We start from the raw sequence: 21522 nt of genomic DNA, 5'->3' as shown, positions 1-21522 counted from the left end.
TAACAGGGGTGGGGATAGGAAACACAGCACTGGCAAAAGTAGACTAATAATTCTAAATGCGTCTGGGAAAACAGCAAGGAAACCGACTGGCCATTTTATTCATTAATTGACAAGTTGATGTCTTTTTTCGTTTCGGCTTTGAGTGGATGCGCCGTAGTAATCCACGTTTTATACGAATTACATAAGCTGATTTTTTCTCAATAAGTTTATATAAAAGCAAACATTTTGCTTTCTGTAAGTATATATTTTTCACGTCTGTGAGGCGAGTATACATTGAGTTTCGGTTTATTTTCTGACACGCTCAAGTTTACCGAAACCGATACAGAATAGCGCTGTCTCCCTGTTTGCTTTCATTATTTTACATCATAACGTTTTCTCGTCATTGTGTGTGCGCTTAAATAAAGGTAAAGTCTTATAAAGGCTATGTAGCTTATATAGCTTTATTATATAGGTTTTGCCCATTAATCTGACAACACCTGTGACTCACCCACTTTTTCTGATACACACAGTTTTCTGGCTATGCAAGTGTTACACATGATAAAATATAAAGGCTCACTGCGTTAACATTTACTTTGCTTAAATTTGATGGAACTAAGAAACTCCTATATTTAAGTTCTAAATTTGTATTGTATTTTAGTACTGTGATGATAAATTCGTTTAATGTTTAACTTGTGTAAGGTTTTATAATATAGTAAGACAATGTAATCTAATAAGAAGATTTCTGGGCTCTGAGAACAGACCCCTCACTGTGCTTCCTCATGCCTTCTGTGGTAACACCTTCTATATCCTGTATCCAGACAAGGATACATCCAAATGGCTTCTGTCTGCTAGAATCCTTTTGTTTTCCAAGATGGCGCCGGTGAGTTCGGCTGCCGTGACGACTGCTCCGACCACCTTTTCTTTGTTTTTGTTTTTTAAGTTAGTTTTCAGCGCTTTTAAATCGGCAAAATTACCACCATGGAGTACATTAGTTATGATAGAGACACTTGTTTCTATTGGTGTACAATGTACTCACAATTCGAAGTTACCGGATACAAGCTGGCCGAGAGAAATCCTGAGGGACAACAATGGACGCGATGCGAAGCGGCGGCCTCGAGGGAAACGAGCCGGCGTCAGAAACAGGCTGAGAGCACTGGAGAACAAGCTCGATGACCTCAGGGCCAGGATAAAGTTCCAGAGAGAAATTCGGGACTGCAATCTCCTCTGCTTCACCGAGACATGGCTGAACCCAGCGGTGCCGGACCACGCCATCCAGCCGGCCGAGTTCTTCTCGGTTCACCGCATGGACAGCACACGGGACTCGGGGAAGTCAAGGGGGGGCGGCGTGTGTTTAATGGTAAACAGCAGCTGGTGCAACAGCGCGAACGTTGTTCCTCTCACACGCTCCTGCACACCAAATCTGGAACTACTGACCATCACGTGTCGTCCTTTTTATCTCCCTCGGGAGTTTACACCGGTTATAATTAGTGCCGTTAATATTCCACCACAAGCGGACATGGACACTGCCTTATGCGAGCTGCATGAGGCACTCGCACAACAACAATCACAACACAGGGACGCTGCGCTTATTGTGGCGGGAGACTTTAACAGTGCCAACCTCAAACGCGCAGCGCCAAACTTTTATCAGCACATCACCTGCCCCACCAGGGGTGAAAGGACACTGGACCATTGCTACACTACGGTCAAGGACAGCTACAAGGCACAATCTCGCCCTCCGTTTGGCAAATCTGACCACGCTACCATCTTCCTCATGCCAAAATACAAACTGAGGCTGAAACAGGAAGTTCCGGTTCAGAGGGAGGTCGCGCGCAGGACGGACCAATCGGTGACCGCGTTACAGGACGCACTCGATGACGCAGACTGGGACATGTTTCGAAACAGCTCAGATGATGACGTCAGCGTGTTTACGGAAGCGGTTGTGGGATTCATTGGGAAACTAGCGGATGATACCGTGGAGAAAAAGACTATTAGAACGTTTCCCAACCAGAAGCCATGGGTGGATAAAACCATCCACGACGCTCTGAGATCTCTCACCGCTGCCTACAACATGGGACTTGCGTCGGGGGACATGGAACCGTACAAGGCTGCGTCATTCAACGTCCGGAAGGCGGTGAAAGAGGCAAAGCAGCGCTACGGGAGAAAACTAGAGTCACAACTCCAACAGAGTGACTCTAGGAGCCTGTGGCAGGGACTAAGGACAATTAAGGATTATAAAACACCAACATCCGGTATGACGAACGTGGACGCGACTCTGGCAGATGAGCTGAACACTTTCTATGCTCGCTTCAAGGCTGCAGCTAAAGACGCTAGCGATGCTAATGCTACCGGCGCTAACGGCTGCAGACAGGAAGACACTACCAGCACCGGAAACGCGTTCATCATCACCGAGCATGACGTGAAGAGAGCCTTCAAGAGAGTGAACACCAGGAAAGCAGCAGGACCAGACGGCATCTCAGGCCGTATTTTCCGAGCCTGCGCAGACCAGCTAGCACCTGTGTTCACGGAGATATTCAACTCTTTATCTCAGTCGGTGATCCCCACATGCTTTAAAGAGTCCATCATTGTTCCTGTCCCGAAAAAACCACATCCTGCTTCTCTTAATGACTATCGCCCTGTAGCCCTCACCTTAGTAGTGATGAAGTGCTTCGAACGCCTGGTCAGAGACTTCATCATTTTTTCACTACCCGACACACTGGACCCACTACAGTTCGCTTACCGTCCAAATTGTTCCACAGACGATGCCATCTCTCATCTACTCCACACATCACTTACTCACCTGGACACTAGAAGGGGGAATTATGTTAAAATGCTCTTCATCGACTACAGCTCTGCATTCAATACCATAATTCCCTCCACACTCACCACCAAGCTGGAGCACCTGGGACACAGCTCATGTATGTGTCAGTGGATCTCCAACTTCCTAACTGGCAGACCACAGGCAGTAAGGATGGGCGGACATGTCTCAGCCTCCATTACTCTCAGCACTGGAGCCCCCCAGGGATGTGTTCTGAGCCCCTTGCTGTACTTTCTGAATACATATGACTGTGTGGCCACTACCAGCTTCACCACCATCATTAAGTTTGCTGATGACACCGTCTTGGTGGGCCTGATCTCTGATAACAACGAGATGGCCTACCTGAAGGAGATTAGGAATCTGGAGAACTGGTGCCAGAGGAACAACCTCCTCCTAAATGTCAGTAAGACAAAGGAGCTGATAGTGGACTTCAGCACTAAGCAGGAGAGAAACTACCAGACCCCCGTCATCAACAAGAGCCCAGTGGAGAGAGTGGACAGCTTCAAATACCTCGGTGTTCACATCACGCAGGACCTGTCATGGTCCTGTCACATCAACACCATGGTGAAAAAGGCCCGACAGCGTCTCTACCACCTCAGAAGCTTGAGAGACTTCCGACTGCCCTCCAAGGTGCTCAGAAACTTCTACTTCTGCACCATAGAGAGCATCCTGACGAGAAACATCTCAACCTGGTTCGGGAACAGCACCATGCAGGACAGACGAGCTCTACAGAGGGTGGTGCGATCAGCTGAGCGCATCATCCGCACCGAGCTCCCTGACCTGCACTCAATCTACAGCAGGCGGTGCTGGACCAAGGCCAGGAAGATTGTGAAGGACCTCAGCCATCCCAACAATGGACTGTTCTCTCTGTTCAGGTCAGGAAAGCGATTCCGCTCCCTGAAGGCCAACACAGAGAGACTGAGGAGGAGCTTCTTCCCACAGGCGATACGGTATCACACCACCACACAGTACTGACCCACACATATGGTTTTTACACACACTGGACATTCTGGACATTTGTTACACTAGTGGCCACTGCATAACTACACCTGGTGGTCATCATATCACTCTGTCACAAGTCACTTTAAATAAATCACTTTTTAAGCATATTTTGCACCGCACTAGACACTTTAAATATGTGGATTGCACAAACAGTGGACATTACCATTCTTTTATTACTATTTAGTCTAACACCATTCTACACAAAAATTACATTAATATATACCTACCCGTTCAGCTGCTCTTATTGTTTTATATTTCTTTATACATTCTTCAAATATTTTCTATATTGTGTATTTTTGTCGTACAGGTAATTATTTTTTTTACTTTAGTTTTTATATTTTATTTTATTCTTTCCTAGTTTTATTTACCCTATATTTTAATTTTCATATTTATTTCCTATTACTATTCATAGTCTTTTATTTTAGGTCACGAGCAGTTGCCTAAGCATTTCACTGCATATCGTACTGTGTATGACTGTGTATGTGACAAATAAAATTTGAATTTAAATTTGAATAATCAGGAGAATGCAAATGCATCTCCTCTTACCTGTCTGTCTCCGGGTCCCTCTATGACTGACATGTTAATGACTGGTTCTTTTGATGTTCGGGACGTAGCACCGTTTAAATGTGCTCTCTTTGCTGAGAATAAACAGAGATCTTCAGAAATCATGCCTGCGTGTGTGTGTTTGTCTCTCCCGGTCGATCGGGCCCAGACCGATAAGTGTATCAAGGTGCGGCGGACACAACAAGCTAAAACTCTATTGAAAATGTAGTTTGTTAAAATGTTTTTATTATTTATTAAAAACATTATGATTATCATAACAGCCTACTGCCTTTAATTCTTATAATAACGCAAAAACACATCGACATCTGCTGGCGCAGTAGCACATCCTGACAATGTTAGAATTTTTATGGTAATTTATTTTCGTTTATTTCAGTTAATAAATCTACTACAAATTTAAAGAACACAAAATATAAGATGACAAACATATATGCGTAGCTTTTCTAATTACATATGATAAAATCTAAAGGCTCACTGTGTTAACGTTTACTCAAATTCGATCCTAATGAGATTTAATTCAATTTAAATTCTACATTCGTACTGTAATTTTAATACTGTAATTATGAATATGTTTAACAACAATGTTTCACTTGATATTATCCGCTACTATGTGCAGCTCTAACAGAGCGTGGCTTATTAATCCTGCAGAGAATGAACTGGTGCCCGAGGTATCAGTCTATATAGTGCCACTCAGCGGTAGAAGCCAACAAACACACAAACCCAAATGCTGCCACCATGAGGCGTGGCGGTAAAACCAGAATAATACATAACATCTGTATGTATTTTTGTTGTCCAGATGGGAGAGGGGCTAAATGAAGTGTGGCAGAAATGGCATCATCTGTTGACCTGTTCAGTCAGTGGGCAGATTGGTCCTGAATTGATAGTAGCTCCATTTGAGTTGACTCAAGACTATTTAATTCAATTTTATTTGCATAGCGCTTTTAACAATTGTTATTGTCACAGAGCAGCTTTACACAATTAAAAGTTTAATCAAAAGACTAGTTTCTCAAAGTACTTTACTATAATGGTGGTTAGTGCAACTGGACAGAAGTTGTTCAAGCATGATGCAGTACAAAGGCACATGCATGATTGTAGATGTCTTCAGGTATTTGGTAATTCAATTTCAACTAAATTTTATTTGTATAGCGCTTTTAACGATTTACATCATCACAAAGCAGCTTTACACAATCAAAATAATTAAGTTTGTATGAAATGTGAATGTGTATGAATCAAAATTATATGATTGCAAGCAGCTTGCGCCAGCAACAGGTAAAAGATGTGCAGGAATGAACAGGCTACCACAAAGTAAGCTATCAATCTCCGGAATGCCTAAAAGCCACCACCTAGCCTGAGTGTCTCCATCTTAACTACCTTATCTAATTCATGACACAAAGCAGGAAGAAGTTTAACCTAATCATGGAAAGGAAGTCCGCTGTGCCTGAAGCCAGCATTAAATGGCCAGTGTTAATTACAGTGTAAATTAGCAAGCCAATAAACAAAGTAGAGACAGTTTTATAGCTTCACTCCAAGTTGGGGGAACTACCAACTCACACCAGTAACCCCCTTTTTAACCTTGAGAGCACATGCCTTTTCCGGGGGAACAAGGAGACTATACTTGCTCAGATCATTGGCTCAGTAGAAAAAACTTATATGTACTGCTTGTAGTGAAAAAACTTGCTCGTTTAACAAATTAATATTTGTTAAAAATATTTGCTCATCTTGCTAAGTTCTGATCCAAGTTCTATTTATATACAACTTCATTCCATACAAAAAGTCCATAATTTTATATTTTTTACATTGTATAGCTAGGTTTTTCTTATTCTTCTTATATTTTTCATATATTGTTTATTTTGTATTGAACAAATATCTTTATCTTTCTTAGCTAAATTTACTTCTGTTTTCTTTTTCCTATTTACTTCCTGATAATAGTCTTTTATTTTAAAGTCATGGGCGGTCGTCTAAGCATTTCACTGCATATTGTACTGTGTATGACTGTTTATTTGACAAATAAAATTTAAAATTGAATTTAATTTAGTGTTTCTTTAGGGATTTTTAACGATGTCTTGAAAAATATTTCAATAACTAGTTAATTAATTAAAGTTTAAATAGCATAAACATCATGAGTTGTGTATAGAGTGATTTAAAAAAATATATATTAATCGGTTTGTAATTTTTTATCACATCTATTTATGACCAGTATTATAGTGCCATTATACTGATTTCCAGCATACAAAACACAACATATGCTCGTATATGCTGGTCAAGCTGGTCGCCAGCTGTGACCAGTATACCAGCACCAGCTTTATGGTGCTATAATGCTGGTCACTTTACTGATGCTGATCCCCAGCATACCAGCACCAAAACATGCTGGTATCATTGCGGGTCAAGCTCGTGACCAGCTATGCTGGTCTATGTTGTTTTTTCCACCAGCACTAGCATAAGCAAGGTGACCACCATACCAACACCAGCATCACAGCATTATGATGCTGGTCATCAGGATACCAGCACCAAAACACAACATATGCAGCGCATGCATCCCAAAATACCAACATTTGATGGTAGGCTGTTCACCCCATCAAATGTTGGTATGATACAGAATACATGCAAATATTACAATGTATATTGTAAATATTTGCTTTAGGTATGCCAGTAACAAGACAAAATTCAGGTTTTACAAGATGGTCATCCAATAACTCTGGAAAATACAGAATAGAATCAGTATAAAATCAGCTTTATTGACCAACACAAACAGTATTAACAATGTGTAATATGTAACGATATAAACAATATGCACATTTGTAACAGTATGATAATTTACCAATAAACAGCAAACAAGTTTTGATGAAAAAAAAATTATAACAAAAACATAACATGAGACCAACCTCGCAGGGATACGTTCACACAGTTACTTTCACACCACAGTAGTGTAAATGAGTGAGCTTGGACCTTACTCATTATTTAGGGGTCTGTCGGTTTATGAGCCCTAAAGTAGTTCTGACATGTCCTGACATTTGTGTATTTTTCTTACTTATAAACATATAAATGTAACCTTACTTATAAACACATAAATGTCACCTCTTTCACCTAGTAAAAAGTCATACATCTTTGTGCCTCTCTCGAAAAGCAGTTCTTGTTTAACTCAAGACACAAGTGAACATCGCATACCTGGCAATTCCATGATGTTTTTTGCTGCTTACCATAAACTGTTCCCTTTCAAAGGCTACACTTGATGCTGCGTGAAAACGATATGGGAAACATCTTGTCATGTTGCCGGTTGTAATGCATGTGTGTATCAAACACGCCAAATTTTTGGCTTATATAACCTCGGTCGGGTGACGTCATCTGATAAGACGCACCTGCAGGTTATAAATAGGAGTGAACCAGAAACATTCTTTAGATTCTTATCTTCACCTAGTTGTGTGCGTGTGTCTGTATAACCAGCAAAATAAGTGTTTAACTCACTGATAATGGCAGAGTTTTAAACGAGACGTCCCTCCGTGTGTATAATCCATAGCGGAGGGCAATCTCTACACTTTACTGCTTCGATTAAGTGCTACGTGCGCGCCTTGCATTCCTTGAGAAGCTTTGAACCGCCACGCATTACTGGGGCTTAAACAGGCAGAGCTGTGAGAGACGGATTTAAAAACTCCTTTCTTTTGCGTTCTTATCGGATCGGGAAATACCTCTGTCTGCTCTTAAGCGCGCCCTGGCGCTTCTTGTGAATGGGAAAGGATAAACATCCTCTCTTGCTTCCGCTGAGATGGTAATAGCCTCTAAACACTTAAAAAATAAATAAATAAATAAACACCATAGAGACGGCAGGTTCTGTCGGGTGGTCGGGGGGGTGGAGCCTCAACGACGCTCTTACCCCTTTTCTTAGCTATCTCCATATGAGTTAACCCTTTCATGGAGTAAGCTGTTTTCATCCTGTGTTTTCCTGCCATCAACTTATTTATTTATTTAAATATAGTTGAGGTGGAAGCGCGGGGTTATATGATGACACCCAGATAAAAGAGATGCTTCCAGGCTATCTCTCTCCTGGCACATCATCCTTCCTGAAAAGCTTTTACTTCCTTTCAAGCTGTGTGGACTTTTTATCTTCCCTGGAGGGAAAAGCTTTTTAGGCAGCAGGTCAGGTTGGTGCTCCATTGCACACAATGGCGGTTTTGCACGCTTACCAGGCTGACCTGCTGAGAGACTTCAGTACTGGCGTATTGGAATTACGCCTGGCCACAGACTTGTGCTATCGGCCGTTTTATGGCTGCAATGGTTTCCGCAGAGAGGCACTTGTGGTTGAATCTAAGGGGCATCAACAGGAAGGATCGTGCATTTCTCCTTGAAGCCCCCATTTGCCTTCCGGCCTACTTGGCGATGTCATTAACTCGGTCGCCACTAGGTTCATGAGGCGAAGTTATATAACAAGCTTTCAGGAAATTCCTTCCCTGCCGTGCTCAAGAGTCGGGACTGCCGGCCACCCAGTCTCAACCGGGTCTGACTCTTGCAAGGCGTGAAACACACAAGGAAAGTGGTTTTGAGCTGGGTGGCCCACTAATGGGGAGAGGCATGCAGAATTCCTTTCAAAGAATAAAGTATTCTCCCTGGCACCCCCAGGAGATCGGTGTTCTAGTTCCGCCACCACTGGTGCTTCGGGCAACAATAAAATCCAATAAAAATGTTAGTTCTTCGGTTTTTCCTGCCATGTTTCAGAATGCCGAACATCTAACACAACCCCCCTGTTTAACCAAATGGCCCGAGACTTTGCCCCTTTCTGAGAAACTGGCAGCGTGGAAGCTACTGCCAAGTATATCTCCTTGGGTACTAACACTGTAGAGAGAAACTACAGGATTCAGTTCTCACATCACCCTCCGCGTTTCAATGGCATGGTCTCCACTTCCATGAAACCGGAAAGTGCGCATCTGCTGATAGAAGTTGCTGGGAAATGGGGCCATGTAACATGTTCCCCTAACAGACACAGAGTCAGGCTACTACAGTCGGTATTTCTTGGTTCCCAAGAGGAACAAGGGGGCTGCGTCCAATTTTTATATTTTGCGGGCTTTACTGCTATCTAAAAATAAATCAATAGAAATATTGCCACAACACAGGAGGTTCGTGAAGGTTCGCTTTCGGGGGCTTAGCTTACCAGTATTGGGTCCTTCCATTTGGTCTAGCTCTGTCACCCGCACATACACAAAATACATGGATGTAGTTCTGGCTCTTATGACTCCAGAGCATCCGTATTTGAACATGACTGGCTGGCCCAGTCTCAGTAGCTAGCGCTTCGACATCAGCATGTCGTCCTAGCTCATCTTCTTTTTTTAGGATTGAGATCCAACGCAATGAAAGCGCGCTCTTTCCTGTTCAGAGGACAACATATTTGGGCGTCACATGGGATCCGAGCGTACGCGGGCATAGCTGTCTCCTGCTCGTGTCGAATCCATTCTCAACACCCTCAAGGAAATCAGGCTAGACCAGAAAGTGACCATCACTTTTAGAGGTCTTAGCTCTCATGGCAGCTGTATCCATGGTGACACCTTTGGGCCTTCTGTACATGAGATCATTTCAGTTGTGGCCAATCCCCAATAAGGGCTACGCGCCAGGTGCTTCGTACTCTTCCTATGTGGTTCAGACCCCGGTTTCTGACTCTGGGTTCCACTCTAAGTTCGGGTCCAAGAGTCAGCTACCCAGACATAGTTCTGAGACCTTTTTGGCCTTGTGCGCACATGCTACACAACCTTGGAGTCCAGACACTTGCAGTGCGGCAGCGTTGGCACTCTCGTTCCCATAGCGTTTTCACGCAGCATCGAGTGTAGCCATCGAAAGGGAACGTCTCGGGTTACTTTGCTGTAACCCTGTTCCCTGAAAAGGTGGGAACGAGATGCTGCGTCCGAATGCCGCACTACCTAAGTGACCGGACGTCCGTTCAGACAAATCAATCTAAGGAATGTTTCCGGTTCACTCCTATTTATAACCTGCCGGTGTGTCTTATCAGATGACGTCACCCGATCGAGGTTATATAAGCCAAAAAGTTGGCGTGTTTGATACACACATGCTTCACAACCGGCAGGATTCAGTTCTCACATCACCCTCCGCGTTTCAATGGCATGGTCTCCACTTCCATGAAACCGGAAAGTGCGCATCATGACAAGATGTTTCCCAGAGCAATGGAACACTAACCCTGTAACAAGCAGTAGTAACATTTCTGGCATCTGAGGTCAGTCCATGTGCTGGTTGTGCGCAGTCACAGGTGAAGCCTTATCGTGTGGCCAACTGATTAAAAAAATACAAGAGATCCATTCCAAATCCAGACCTCTGTCGTGGTCCAGGTTACCATGCAGGCAGGAATTGCAGAGTCTGTGTTTTCCATGACATAGTGATGGTTCGTCTATATCTTGCCTGCTTGTTTGCATTTGGTCTCTATAAAACAGGTGACTGATCGTTTTCACGGTCACAACTGTTTATAAAACAGGAAAAAGAAACATAAGCATGATAGCAATAAAATAATGTATATTATCATCAATAATTATTGACTATGTATAAAGAAAACACAAGCTTTTGTAATGTTAAACAATTTATACTTTTTGCATTACGATTTACATTTACACGTTAATATCAAAAACATTTGTAAGCTACATAGCTAAAGTGCTAAAGTGTTTGTGGTAAATAACATTATAGATAGCAGTCTCATAAGCTAACCAAAAACTGAAGCAAATATCTTAACACAAACATTTACACCACAGCTCATTCTGTCAACCATCTGTAATCTACATACTATAAGGCATTAGCTTAGTCACCGTGAGTTAACCTGCTTATCTTAAGCTACATAAGGCAGTATGCTTGCATAATTTAGCAGTGTTATCTACATGCAAACCAAACCACATAAGTGACATTAAATGACAATCTTTCACATAAACTGGCAAAAGCTTGTAAGAAAATGAGGAAAAATAAAAATAATATTAGTTTTATTATATTAGAATAAGGATTATATGAGATTTAATAACTTACCCATGGTTACAGTTTGCTGGATTCTCCTCCTTCGTTCTCTGGTGGAGTCTTAGTGTTGTTCTGAGGTAAATCTAAACTCCTCCCACTGTCCAGAACATTCTGTAGAGCTTTAAAAAACCATTACAGCGCGTGACATCTTCCACACGCGCAGGAAACGTATTGCATCTACTGTGTGTGAGTGTGTGTGTGTGTGTTTGTGTGTGTGTGTTTGGGGGCATGCCCTTGATTGTTTTCCTATGGAAATTGTGTGGGCGTGTCCTGTCTCAGGTTATTGTCAGTCAATGAAGTGTGGCATCTCTCCTAAGATTTATATGGATTACATAAACTGAGAATATTTATATTTAATTAAGCTTGCTTCATTTAAAAGTAGACACTTTAAGCTTTCTATAAATATATATGTATAGATATATAGATCTATGGATATGTGTGTGTGTGCAGTATTCACTGAGTTCTCATTTTAGTGACTCATTTCAAAAAGATTTTCGGGAGACTGGGGCGGCGGAAATACATTTATAGATAAATAGATATATGGATATGCGTGTGTGCAGTATTTACTGAGTTTCAGGTTATCTTAGTGATGTGTTAAAAAAAGATTTTCGGCAGACTGAGGCGGCAGAAACCAGACAACCCAGCAGATATTTAATAAATGTAAAATAATGTATTTACACATTTTTGGTAAATGGATTATTTTTGTCTTTTTTTATTTAAATGCATTTTAAGATAACACTGCACGGTTCATATATTTACATCACACACTATTTTTAGTACTAGCTATTAAAATACAAGATAATGAGCTAAAATGGTAACCAATTTTATAAATCATGCTGCTCTATGCTGGATTTTTCAGCAGGCATGCTGGTCTTCCATCAGTTATACTGGTTGATCAGCTTAACCAGCACCAGACCAGCTTTAACCAGCAAGACCAATGCTGGTGGTAAGGTATCATCAGCATAGATATGCTGGTATTCCATCAGTTATGCTGGTTCACCAGCTAAACCAGCATCAGACCAGCACTAACCAGCATAGACTAGCATATAAATCATGCTGGTCTATGCTGGATTTTTCAGCAGGGATATGAAATATATAATAAAAAGTGTAGAAACAAATGAAAAGGAGAGAGAGAAACAAACAACAGTGTAAAAGTATACAGGTCTACTCACAGAACAACGTCTACATGGTCCAGGGCCCACTGGTCTTTCCCTGTACCACCATGACGTGGCTGCCACCATTTCAATTGCACCCCTTTCACACGGGCCTCACTATAAGAAAAAAAATCTAATTATTTATATAGAAAACTATTTATATTCTTATGAATTTTTTTCATTACTTACAGGGGAATGCTGTAGGAGACTCTCTGTGCTTTGATAAAGTCTTTAGTCTGGTGTTGGGCAATGACATGCCATCTGACTCCATTGTTAACACTGTATTGGAGCAGCACACCACGGTCAGCAGTGTCAATTTGGTTTAAAGCTGAGTTGCAACTGTTTGTCTGTGACATGCTTCCAATCTGCAGCACAAAAATGATCTTGCTGCAAGTCAGAGGCAGGGAGAGATAGAGAGAAGTTTAAAAATTGTTAGCTTTATTTTACCAATTACTCCGCTCTTGACATAATTTCACTGGCCAGATCTAAAGTGAAAACACACTGTTAGCAAACTCCAAAGTACCTTTAAATTGTTTAATATTTATAAATGCAGGAATGGATCTTTATCTTAAAGTGGATTAAGTAAATAGTACTCTAGCCTTTAACTATATGATGTGCTGTACCTGGCCTTGGAAAGGTCTAGAGGTTTGGAGATAGCCTGTCTTATTCTGCAGCCATTAAAATACAGTGAGTCTCCATAGGCATGTGGAGAAAGCTGGCCACAGCCACTGCTAATTCGTCCACCCTGAATGATACTCCACCTGTCTTCAGACACAGACCCAGACTCAAAGTTGTCCTTGATAGAGTTGGGAAGATCACTGCTCCACAGGGAGCAATCATCACCTGAGGGAGAGACCAAAAAATGAAGCGATATATCCAAGGCACTTAATATAACTTAATATGTACTGTAAACAAAGTGGCAAATTATTTGTGCTAACCATAGTGCCCTTCATCACAAAGGCAGACTGCCCCGGTGGTGCAGTACCCATGTCCACTGCAAACACCTGGACATGCTTCACCAATGTAGACATTATCGATTCCCCAGCTATGTCGGACACCAGCATATGCTTTTTGAATCCAACGGAACTGTGTTGCACTGCATAGCAGAAGAAGCATGTTTATGTTACATTTAATTATGGTAATTATCATGGTCTTCTGTTAACCCTGTTCTTCTGTTAAATCCTGGATCATCAAAGTAATTTTTTTTTGTTTAAACCTGTCACAGTGGGTAATGTGACATGTAGATTTCGGATGAGAAGACAGAAAATCACAAAAAAATTCAAAAGGTTTGCTGATCAAATTAAAAATAAAATTCATCATGAACACCTTTAAATATATTTGTACTTAATTGATATTTTATTATAAATTATTTGTTATATTAATGTAAACATTTTTCTAAACTTTAGTTTAGGGCCCATATTAAGCATTCGCTGGTTAGTAAGTAAGTCAGCAAATAAAAGATAAATTAATAAATAGCTTTAAATAATACTTTAGCGTAGGAAAAGTACCCTAACATGAGTTAATATATATATATATATATATATATATATATATATATATATACCCACACACACTGAACAAAAATATAAACGCAACACTTTTGTTTTTGCTCCCATTTTTTATGAGATGAACTCAAAGATCTAAAATATTTTCTACATACACAAAATAACCATATCTTTCAAATATTGTTCACAAATCTGTCAAAATCTGTGATAGTGAGCACTTCTCCTTTGTCGAGATAATCCATCCCACCTCACAGGTGTGCCATATCAAGATGCTGATTAGACAGCATGATTATTGCACAGGTGTGCCTTATACTGGCCACCTGTAAAAGGCCACTTTAAAAGATTCAGTTGAATCACACAGCACAATGCCACAGATGTCGCAAGTTTTGAGGGAGCGTGCAATTGGCATGCTGACAGCAGGAATGTCCACCAGAGCTGTTGCTTGTGAATTGAGTGTTTATTTCTCTACCATAAGCCGTCTCCAAAGGTGTTTCAGAGGATTTGGCAGTACATCCAACCAGCCTCACAACCGCAAATGATGTGTAGCCACACCAGGCTAGGTCCTCCACATGTTCACCTCCATGATCGTCTGAGACCAGCCACTCGGACAGCTGCTGAAACAATCGGAGTGCATAACTAAAGGATTTCTGCACAAACTGTCAGAAACAGTCTCAGGGAAGCTTATCTGCATGCTCGTCGTCCTTATTGGGGTCTCAACTTGACCCCAGTTCTTCATTGTAACGGATTTTGACAGATTTGTGAACAATATTTGAGAGATATGGTTATTTTATTTAAGTAGAAAATGTTTCAGATCTTTGAGTTCCTCTCATTAAAAATGGGAGCAAAAACAAAAGTGTTGCGTTTATATTTTTGTTCAGTATATATATATATATATATATATATATATATATATATATATATATATATGTGTGTGTGTGTGTGTGACATTTCCTCTAGCTTTTCCAGCATGTGCTGTTACACAGTCCCAATCAGGACGTTTTCAAGATGTTGTTGATCTCTCTGATTCTCACATGAGTGTGGAACCTAAACTGGTAGAATGCAAGTTATTTGTTGAGAATTAAATGTTTTCCGAGCATGACTCCCAGCTTCCACCTGAACTTTATTCCATAGTGGGTAGGGAACATTTGGCTGCTGCCTAGAAGTTGGATCCTATGCTTGTGAACTGCATTAGCGCTGCAGTTGACAGTTGTGATCTTTTGTTGACAAGGGTAGGATATTTTTGGGACAATTGTATTCTGACAGTATATCAGATTGTTTTGTCTTCCAATTATCGTTCCCATGTTTTGAAATTGGCTCACGAAAATGTTCTTGCAGGACACCTTGGTGTCACCAAAACATTTCAGCGGTTAGTTAAACATTTCTACTGGGAGTTAAATCTGCTGTGTCTAGTTTCTGCCGGTCATGTGACATCTGCCAGCGTGCGGGAAAACCAAATCAAACCATTCCTAAAGCTCCTCTTCAGCCGATTCCTGTCATTGGAGAGCCTTTTCAGAAGTTGGTGATTGATTGTGTAGGGGCCTCTTCCAAAGACGAAAAATAGGCACCAATATATTTTGACAATAATGTGTACTGCTACCCGTTACCCTGAAGCTATACCGTTGCGTACGTTGAGAGCACAAGTAGTGCTGAAAATTTTGCACCACATTTGGTTTGCCCAGAGTTATTTAAACTGACCAGGGGTCAAACTTCACTTTGAAGGTGTTTGGACAAATGTTAAAGGAGTTGGGAATAATACATCACATGTCTACTGCATACCATCCTGAGTCACAGGGATCAGTGGAACGCTTTCATCAAACCCTAAAATCTTTGCTCCGCACCTTATGTATTGTGACTGGAAAAGACTGGGTAGATGGCTTGCCATTGCTCACGTTTGCTGTAAGAAAGTCTGTTCAGGAGTCACTAGGATTTAGTCCTGCTGAGCTCGTATTTGCTCACACTGTTCGGGGACCCTTGAAGTTGTTAAAAGAGCAGTTAATAGGTAAGGATAGTGCACCTATTCCTGTTCTAGACTATGTCAGTTCTTTCCGAGTTTGTCTGCACAAAGTCTGCGAACTGGCAAGAACTCATCTTGCTGTAACACAGTCAAAGATGAGGGCTCACTTTGATAAAAGTACAGTACAGCACAGTTTTTACCCGGGTGAGTCTGTTCTTGTGTTACTTCCCATTCCTGACTCAGTACTGCAGGCTAAATTTTCTGGGCCTTGTGTCATTGAACAGAAGCTTGGTGAGACAGATTATGTTGTGGGTACCCCTGATTACAGACGCAAGAATAGGGTATGTCATGTTAAAATGTTAAAACCCTATGTTGCACGTGAGGTAACCAAACCTACTCTTCTCTCTGCACCACAATGTAACCCTTGTGTTCCAGTGGTTTCTGACCGTGTTCTTAGTGATGGGGATTTGATGCTGTCCGAACACCAGACTCCTGGTGTGCGTCTAAACAATTCTGCCATGTTGGGTAATATAGATTCACATTTATCCTACTTGCCTAAGAATCAGCGTGAAGATAGTGAAGTTGTTACAAAAATTTCTCGCATTGTTCTCTGATGTTCCAGAAAGAACAACAATGTTGTCTCATGATATTGATGTAGGAAACTCTGTTTCTATCAAACATCATCCGTACAGGGTAAACCCTGCAAAACGAGAAATCTTGAAGACTGAGGTAGACTACCTCCTTCAAAATGGGTTGGCTGTGCCCAGCCAAAGTCTTTGGAGTTCTCCATGCCTGCTGGTCCCAAAAGCTGATTCTACCTTTCGTTTCTGTACTGATTATCGAAAGGTAAACCACGTCACAAAACCTGATTCCTTTCCCTTACCTCGAATGAAAGATTGTGTGGATAGGGTTGGTGCTTCAAAGTTTGTCACAAAGTTAGATCTATTAAAGGGCTATTGGCAGGTCCCTTTAACTGCACGTGCATGTGAAATCTCTGCATTTGTCACCCCTGACAACTTCCTCCGGTACAATTGTATGGCTTTTGGGATCCGAAAAGCCCTAGCGACATTTCAAAGGCTCATGCAGAAGGTTATGTCAGGGTTGTGTGACTGTGAAGCGTACCTGGATGACATTGTGGTCTATTCAGATAATTGGGAAGACCACATCCATAGCTTAGAGAGTGTATTTAGCAGGTTGAATGAGGCTAAGTTAACTCTTAATTTTGCAAAATGTAAGTTTGCTAAAGCTGTAGTAACTTACCTTGGGAAAAAGTGGGTCAAGGTTGTGTAAGGCCCGTGACAGCTAAAGTATCTGCCATTGTCGAATTTCCTACTCCCGTTACCAAGCGTCAATTGCGCCATTTTTTGGAAATGGCGGGGTACTACCATGGGTTTTGTAAAAATTTTGCAACAGAGGTGTCACCATTTACTGACCTGCTTAGTTCTGTGAAGAAATTAGTTTGCAGTTCTCAGTGTGAAAATGCTTTTCGTGCTGTAAAAGACCTTCTCTGCAATGCTCCAGTTCTCTCTGCCCCTAATTATTCTATTCCATTTAAGTTGCAAGTGGATGCAAGTGCTGTAGAAGCAGGTGCGGTCCTACTGCAAGACGACAGCATTGGAGTTGAACATCCTGTCTGTTATTTCTCTAAGAAGTTCTCTAAGTGTCAATGCAACTACAGTACCATCGAGAAGGAGGCTCTCGCCCTGGTGATGGCAATCAAACATTTTAAAGTTTACGTGGGTGGTAGCAGCTGTTTGCCTCTGGTTGTCTATACTGACCACAACCCTTTGGTTTTTCTCTCCCATATGCGCAACCTCAATCAGCGTTCGATGCGCTGGTCACTCTGTCTGCAAAAATATAACTTAAAAATTCAACACAAGAAAGGCTAAAAAAACATGGTGGCGGATGCACTGTCTAGGGCCTGTGATGGTGATGGCGAATGAGATGTTACTGTATATTCCTGTATACATAAAAATGGCATGATATTTACAATCCGTGGGTTGTAAATTTGGTGATTGGGGTGTTGCGTCCCAGGACATAATTATTTTTATTTCTTTTGGTGTTATATTTGTGAATTATTTGATAGTGTTTTGGTGTTGTGTTTCTCTCTCTCTCTCTTTTTCTTTTCTCTACTCAGTGCTAAGCACTTAATGAAGGTCAGCTGATCCCAATTGCAACCAAGTACTGGCCTGCGCTGATTGGCTGTTGGAGGGAGAGCTTGTGGATAAAGCTGGAAACTCTGTGTGAAGACACCCCCTCTTTTTGTTTTTCCCTCCTGTTCCAGACGTTAGGTTGTGTGCTAGCCATTGTTTGTGTCTTTTTTGGTAGTGTGCAACATGGACAAATGTTGTTGTTTTACTTTCATTAGGTAAATTCTCAACCTGAGAAGTGAGCTTCATAATTGTAATTTTGGGAGCAGTAGGAAGGTGGATGCCTTTTTTTATGTCCATGTTTTCTCCTGTTTTCAGTTAGAAAGGGAGTAAGGTAAGACTTTTGTTGTTTATTTTGAATTTTGTTTTGTAAGCTTAGAAAGTGCTACTCCTATAGGTTAGACCTTTTATGTTTGTTGTTTTGGCCTGGTCCCCTCCTGAAGCTTTGTTTGCTCCTGTCTTTATACCCCTTTTTCTTAAATTTGTCCTAATAAATCCCCTCTTTTGAGTGTTGCCAAAAATCTGTGTGTGTTTTTTTTTTTTGTTGCAAAGGCTGGAACAGGAGAGAAGAGCTTTTGCTTGTCGGTGTTTTGGCTGGCATTTGTAAATTTCCTTGTTACAACTTCCCTAACCCTAGACTGGGGACGCATGTAACAATAAATATATACTTACTTTACACTGATCAACAGTCGGCTCCCCGCTGTAACCAGCAGATCAAAGGAGCAGTTATCGGCTATGACACATAGCCTTCGAAGTTTGGAGGCAAGGGTTGTTTGGTTGAAAGCATGTTTAAAGAAGAAGATAACGTCACAAACACACACAAACTCTCCATGCATACACACCTACAGTATGAGACGCGCGCACAGACACACAAACTCTCCGTGCACATACACCGTGCAGGTAACAACTAAACAACAGGTATACACCTGGCCATAAATAAACATTTATATTTAGGCCTAAAAAAGAGGCCTTAAAATTAATCTAAAATTAATTCATCGACGTGTATAAACCCGCAGCTTGCACTTTCACTTAACAAAAGGCAGCGTTTTGATCATAAGGATCATAAATACAGACGACTTATCAATACAAATGCAGACATATAGGCTGCTCACTAGATAAACGCTGGCTTTTCCAACACACCAGCGCACTCCGATGTGAGCATATTTGTTTAAGGCATACTAAGAGAATATATATAGAGAGAAATAACAGAGAAAGCATAATACAACTGTCTATACAGTTAATAAAAAGAAAAGTATCAAATTCAACTATTAAGTCTGATTTAATTGCTAGCAATAATATATATATATATATATTTTTTTTTATCTATTTAAGGCAGAGAATTCCTAAAAACATTATTAGACACAAAGCAAAAATATACTTAGCAAAAAAAGAAACGTGCCTTTTTCAGGACTGTGTATTTCAACAATAATGTTGTAAAAATCCAAATAACTTTACAGATCTTCATTGTAAAGGGTTTAAACAATGTTTTCCATGCATGTTCAATTAACCATAATCAATTAATTAACATGCACCTGTGGAATGGTCGTTAAGACCTTAACAGCTTACAGAAAGTAGGCATTTAAGGTCACAGTTCTAAAAAACGCAGGACACTAAAGAGACTTGTCTACCGACTTTCAAAAACACCCAAAGAAAAATGCCCAGGGTCCCTGCTCATTTGCGTCAACGTGCATTAGGCATGCTGCAGGGAGGCATGAGGACTGCTGATGTGGCTAGGGCAATAAATTGCCATGTCCGCACTGAGACGCCTAAGACAGCGCTACAGGGGACAGGAGGGACAACTGATCATCCTCGCAGTGGAAGACCACGTGTAACAACACCTGCACAGGATCGGTACATCCGAATATCACACCTGCGTGACAGGTACAGGATGGCCACAACAACGGCCCGAGTCACACCAGGAACACACAATCCCTCCATCAGTGCTCAGACTGTCCGCAATAGGCAGCCCATGAGGAGGAGATGCACTGCAGTACTTCAAGCAGCTGGTGGCCACACCAGATACTGACTGGTACTTTTGATTTTGAGCCTCCCTTCATTCAGGGACACATTGTGAAACATTTTAGTTAATGTTTTATGGTGTTGACTCTTTTAGTGTTCATACAAATATTTACAAATTAAGTTTAGTGAAAGTAAAAACAGTTGAAAGTCAGAGGACGTTTCTTTTTTTGCTGAGTATATATGGTATGGTAGTATATACAATTAAAAAGCTATTTACACATAAGTGCTCAAATGTAAAGCAAACGCAATTATTAATTTATTGTGTATATTTAACTTCATTCACCGTTTAAGTTATATGAAAAATAATGTGACTACCAGTCCACTGTCCAGTCCATTATTTTCTGTTCAAATTTAATGATGCCTGTGTGTGCAAAAATACAAAGTAAAATAAAGAATACAAAAGTGTATAATCTTTAATAAAATTAGCCTAATACAATATTGTTTCCAATGCTGAGGAAAACATGATTTTGTTTTAGTCTATTCACTGAATACAACGCTACAGCGCGCTCCGAGGTGAACACTAACAAAACCACAGTTACTGTAATCCCTCTTCACGCCTTTTATTCATGATAGGTGTGAAGTTATCAAACCTGTTTCGCTGATAGGGAAATTTGCAGAATTGAGGGGCTTAAAACTAATAAAAAAGGACCGAGCAGATGTACATGAAAAGTGAGAAGAGGGATTACAGTAACTGAGTGTACTGTCGCATTGTATATACTGTATAACATGCATTTTTTAGCCTTTTGATAAAAACACTGCCTTTTGTAAAGTGAAAGTACTTTACAAAAGAATAACAGCTTTATTTAAGTCATTAATTCACAATCACATCACATTCTAGCTATTATTTTGAGCCGTGGTTAAATAATGGATGAAATAATTATTCAATGCTGGACACAAACAGCAAAAAACATTATGATTATTATTATAAAAGGCCAGAAGCACTTTGTGTCCATAAAATAATATTTACTTAATATGATAATTATATATATATATATATATATATATATATATATATATATATATTTATATATACACACACTCAACAAAAATATAAAGGCAACACCTTTGTTTCTGCTTCGATTTTTCATGAGATGGACTTAAAGATCTAAAATTCATTCCAGATACACAATATTACCATTTCTCTCAAACATTGTTCACAAATCAGTCTAAATGTGTGATAGTGAGCAGTTCTGCTTTGCTGAGATAATCCATCCCACCTCACAGGTGTGCCACATCAAGATGCTGATCTGATATCATGAGTAGTGCACAGGTGTACCTTATACTGCCCAGAATAAAAGGCCACCCTGGAATGTGCAGTTTTTTGTCTGAGTCTGGGGACTCAGAACCGGTCAGTATCTGGTGTGACCACCATTTGCCTCATGCAATGCAACAC

The 21522-nt window shown here is 40.7% G+C and overlaps 1 protein-coding gene across 1 annotated transcript in view; it reads right to left on the bottom strand.

Moving 5' to 3' along the window:
- Positions 1–21522, bottom strand: part of reln (reelin) — a 1039407-nt gene that overhangs the window by 5885 nt on the left and 1012000 nt on the right. The window contains exons 65-68 of the mRNA XM_053500241.1: positions 13440–13597; positions 13125–13344; positions 12691–12888; positions 12520–12618 (exon numbers count right to left, since the gene is read on the bottom strand). Coding sequence (XP_053356216.1) covers positions 12520–12618; positions 12691–12888; positions 13125–13344; positions 13440–13597 — 675 coding nt within the window. The remainder of the gene's footprint in view (positions 1–12519; positions 12619–12690; positions 12889–13124; positions 13345–13439; positions 13598–21522) is intronic.

This window comes from Clarias gariepinus, chromosome 7, assembly GCF_024256425.1.
Source record: "Clarias gariepinus isolate MV-2021 ecotype Netherlands chromosome 7, CGAR_prim_01v2, whole genome shotgun sequence".
NCBI lineage: Eukaryota > Metazoa > Chordata > Actinopteri > Siluriformes > Clariidae > Clarias > Clarias gariepinus.
The sequence above is the reverse complement of the archived record's forward strand: the minus strand, read 5'-3'. Positions and strand labels throughout refer to the sequence as shown.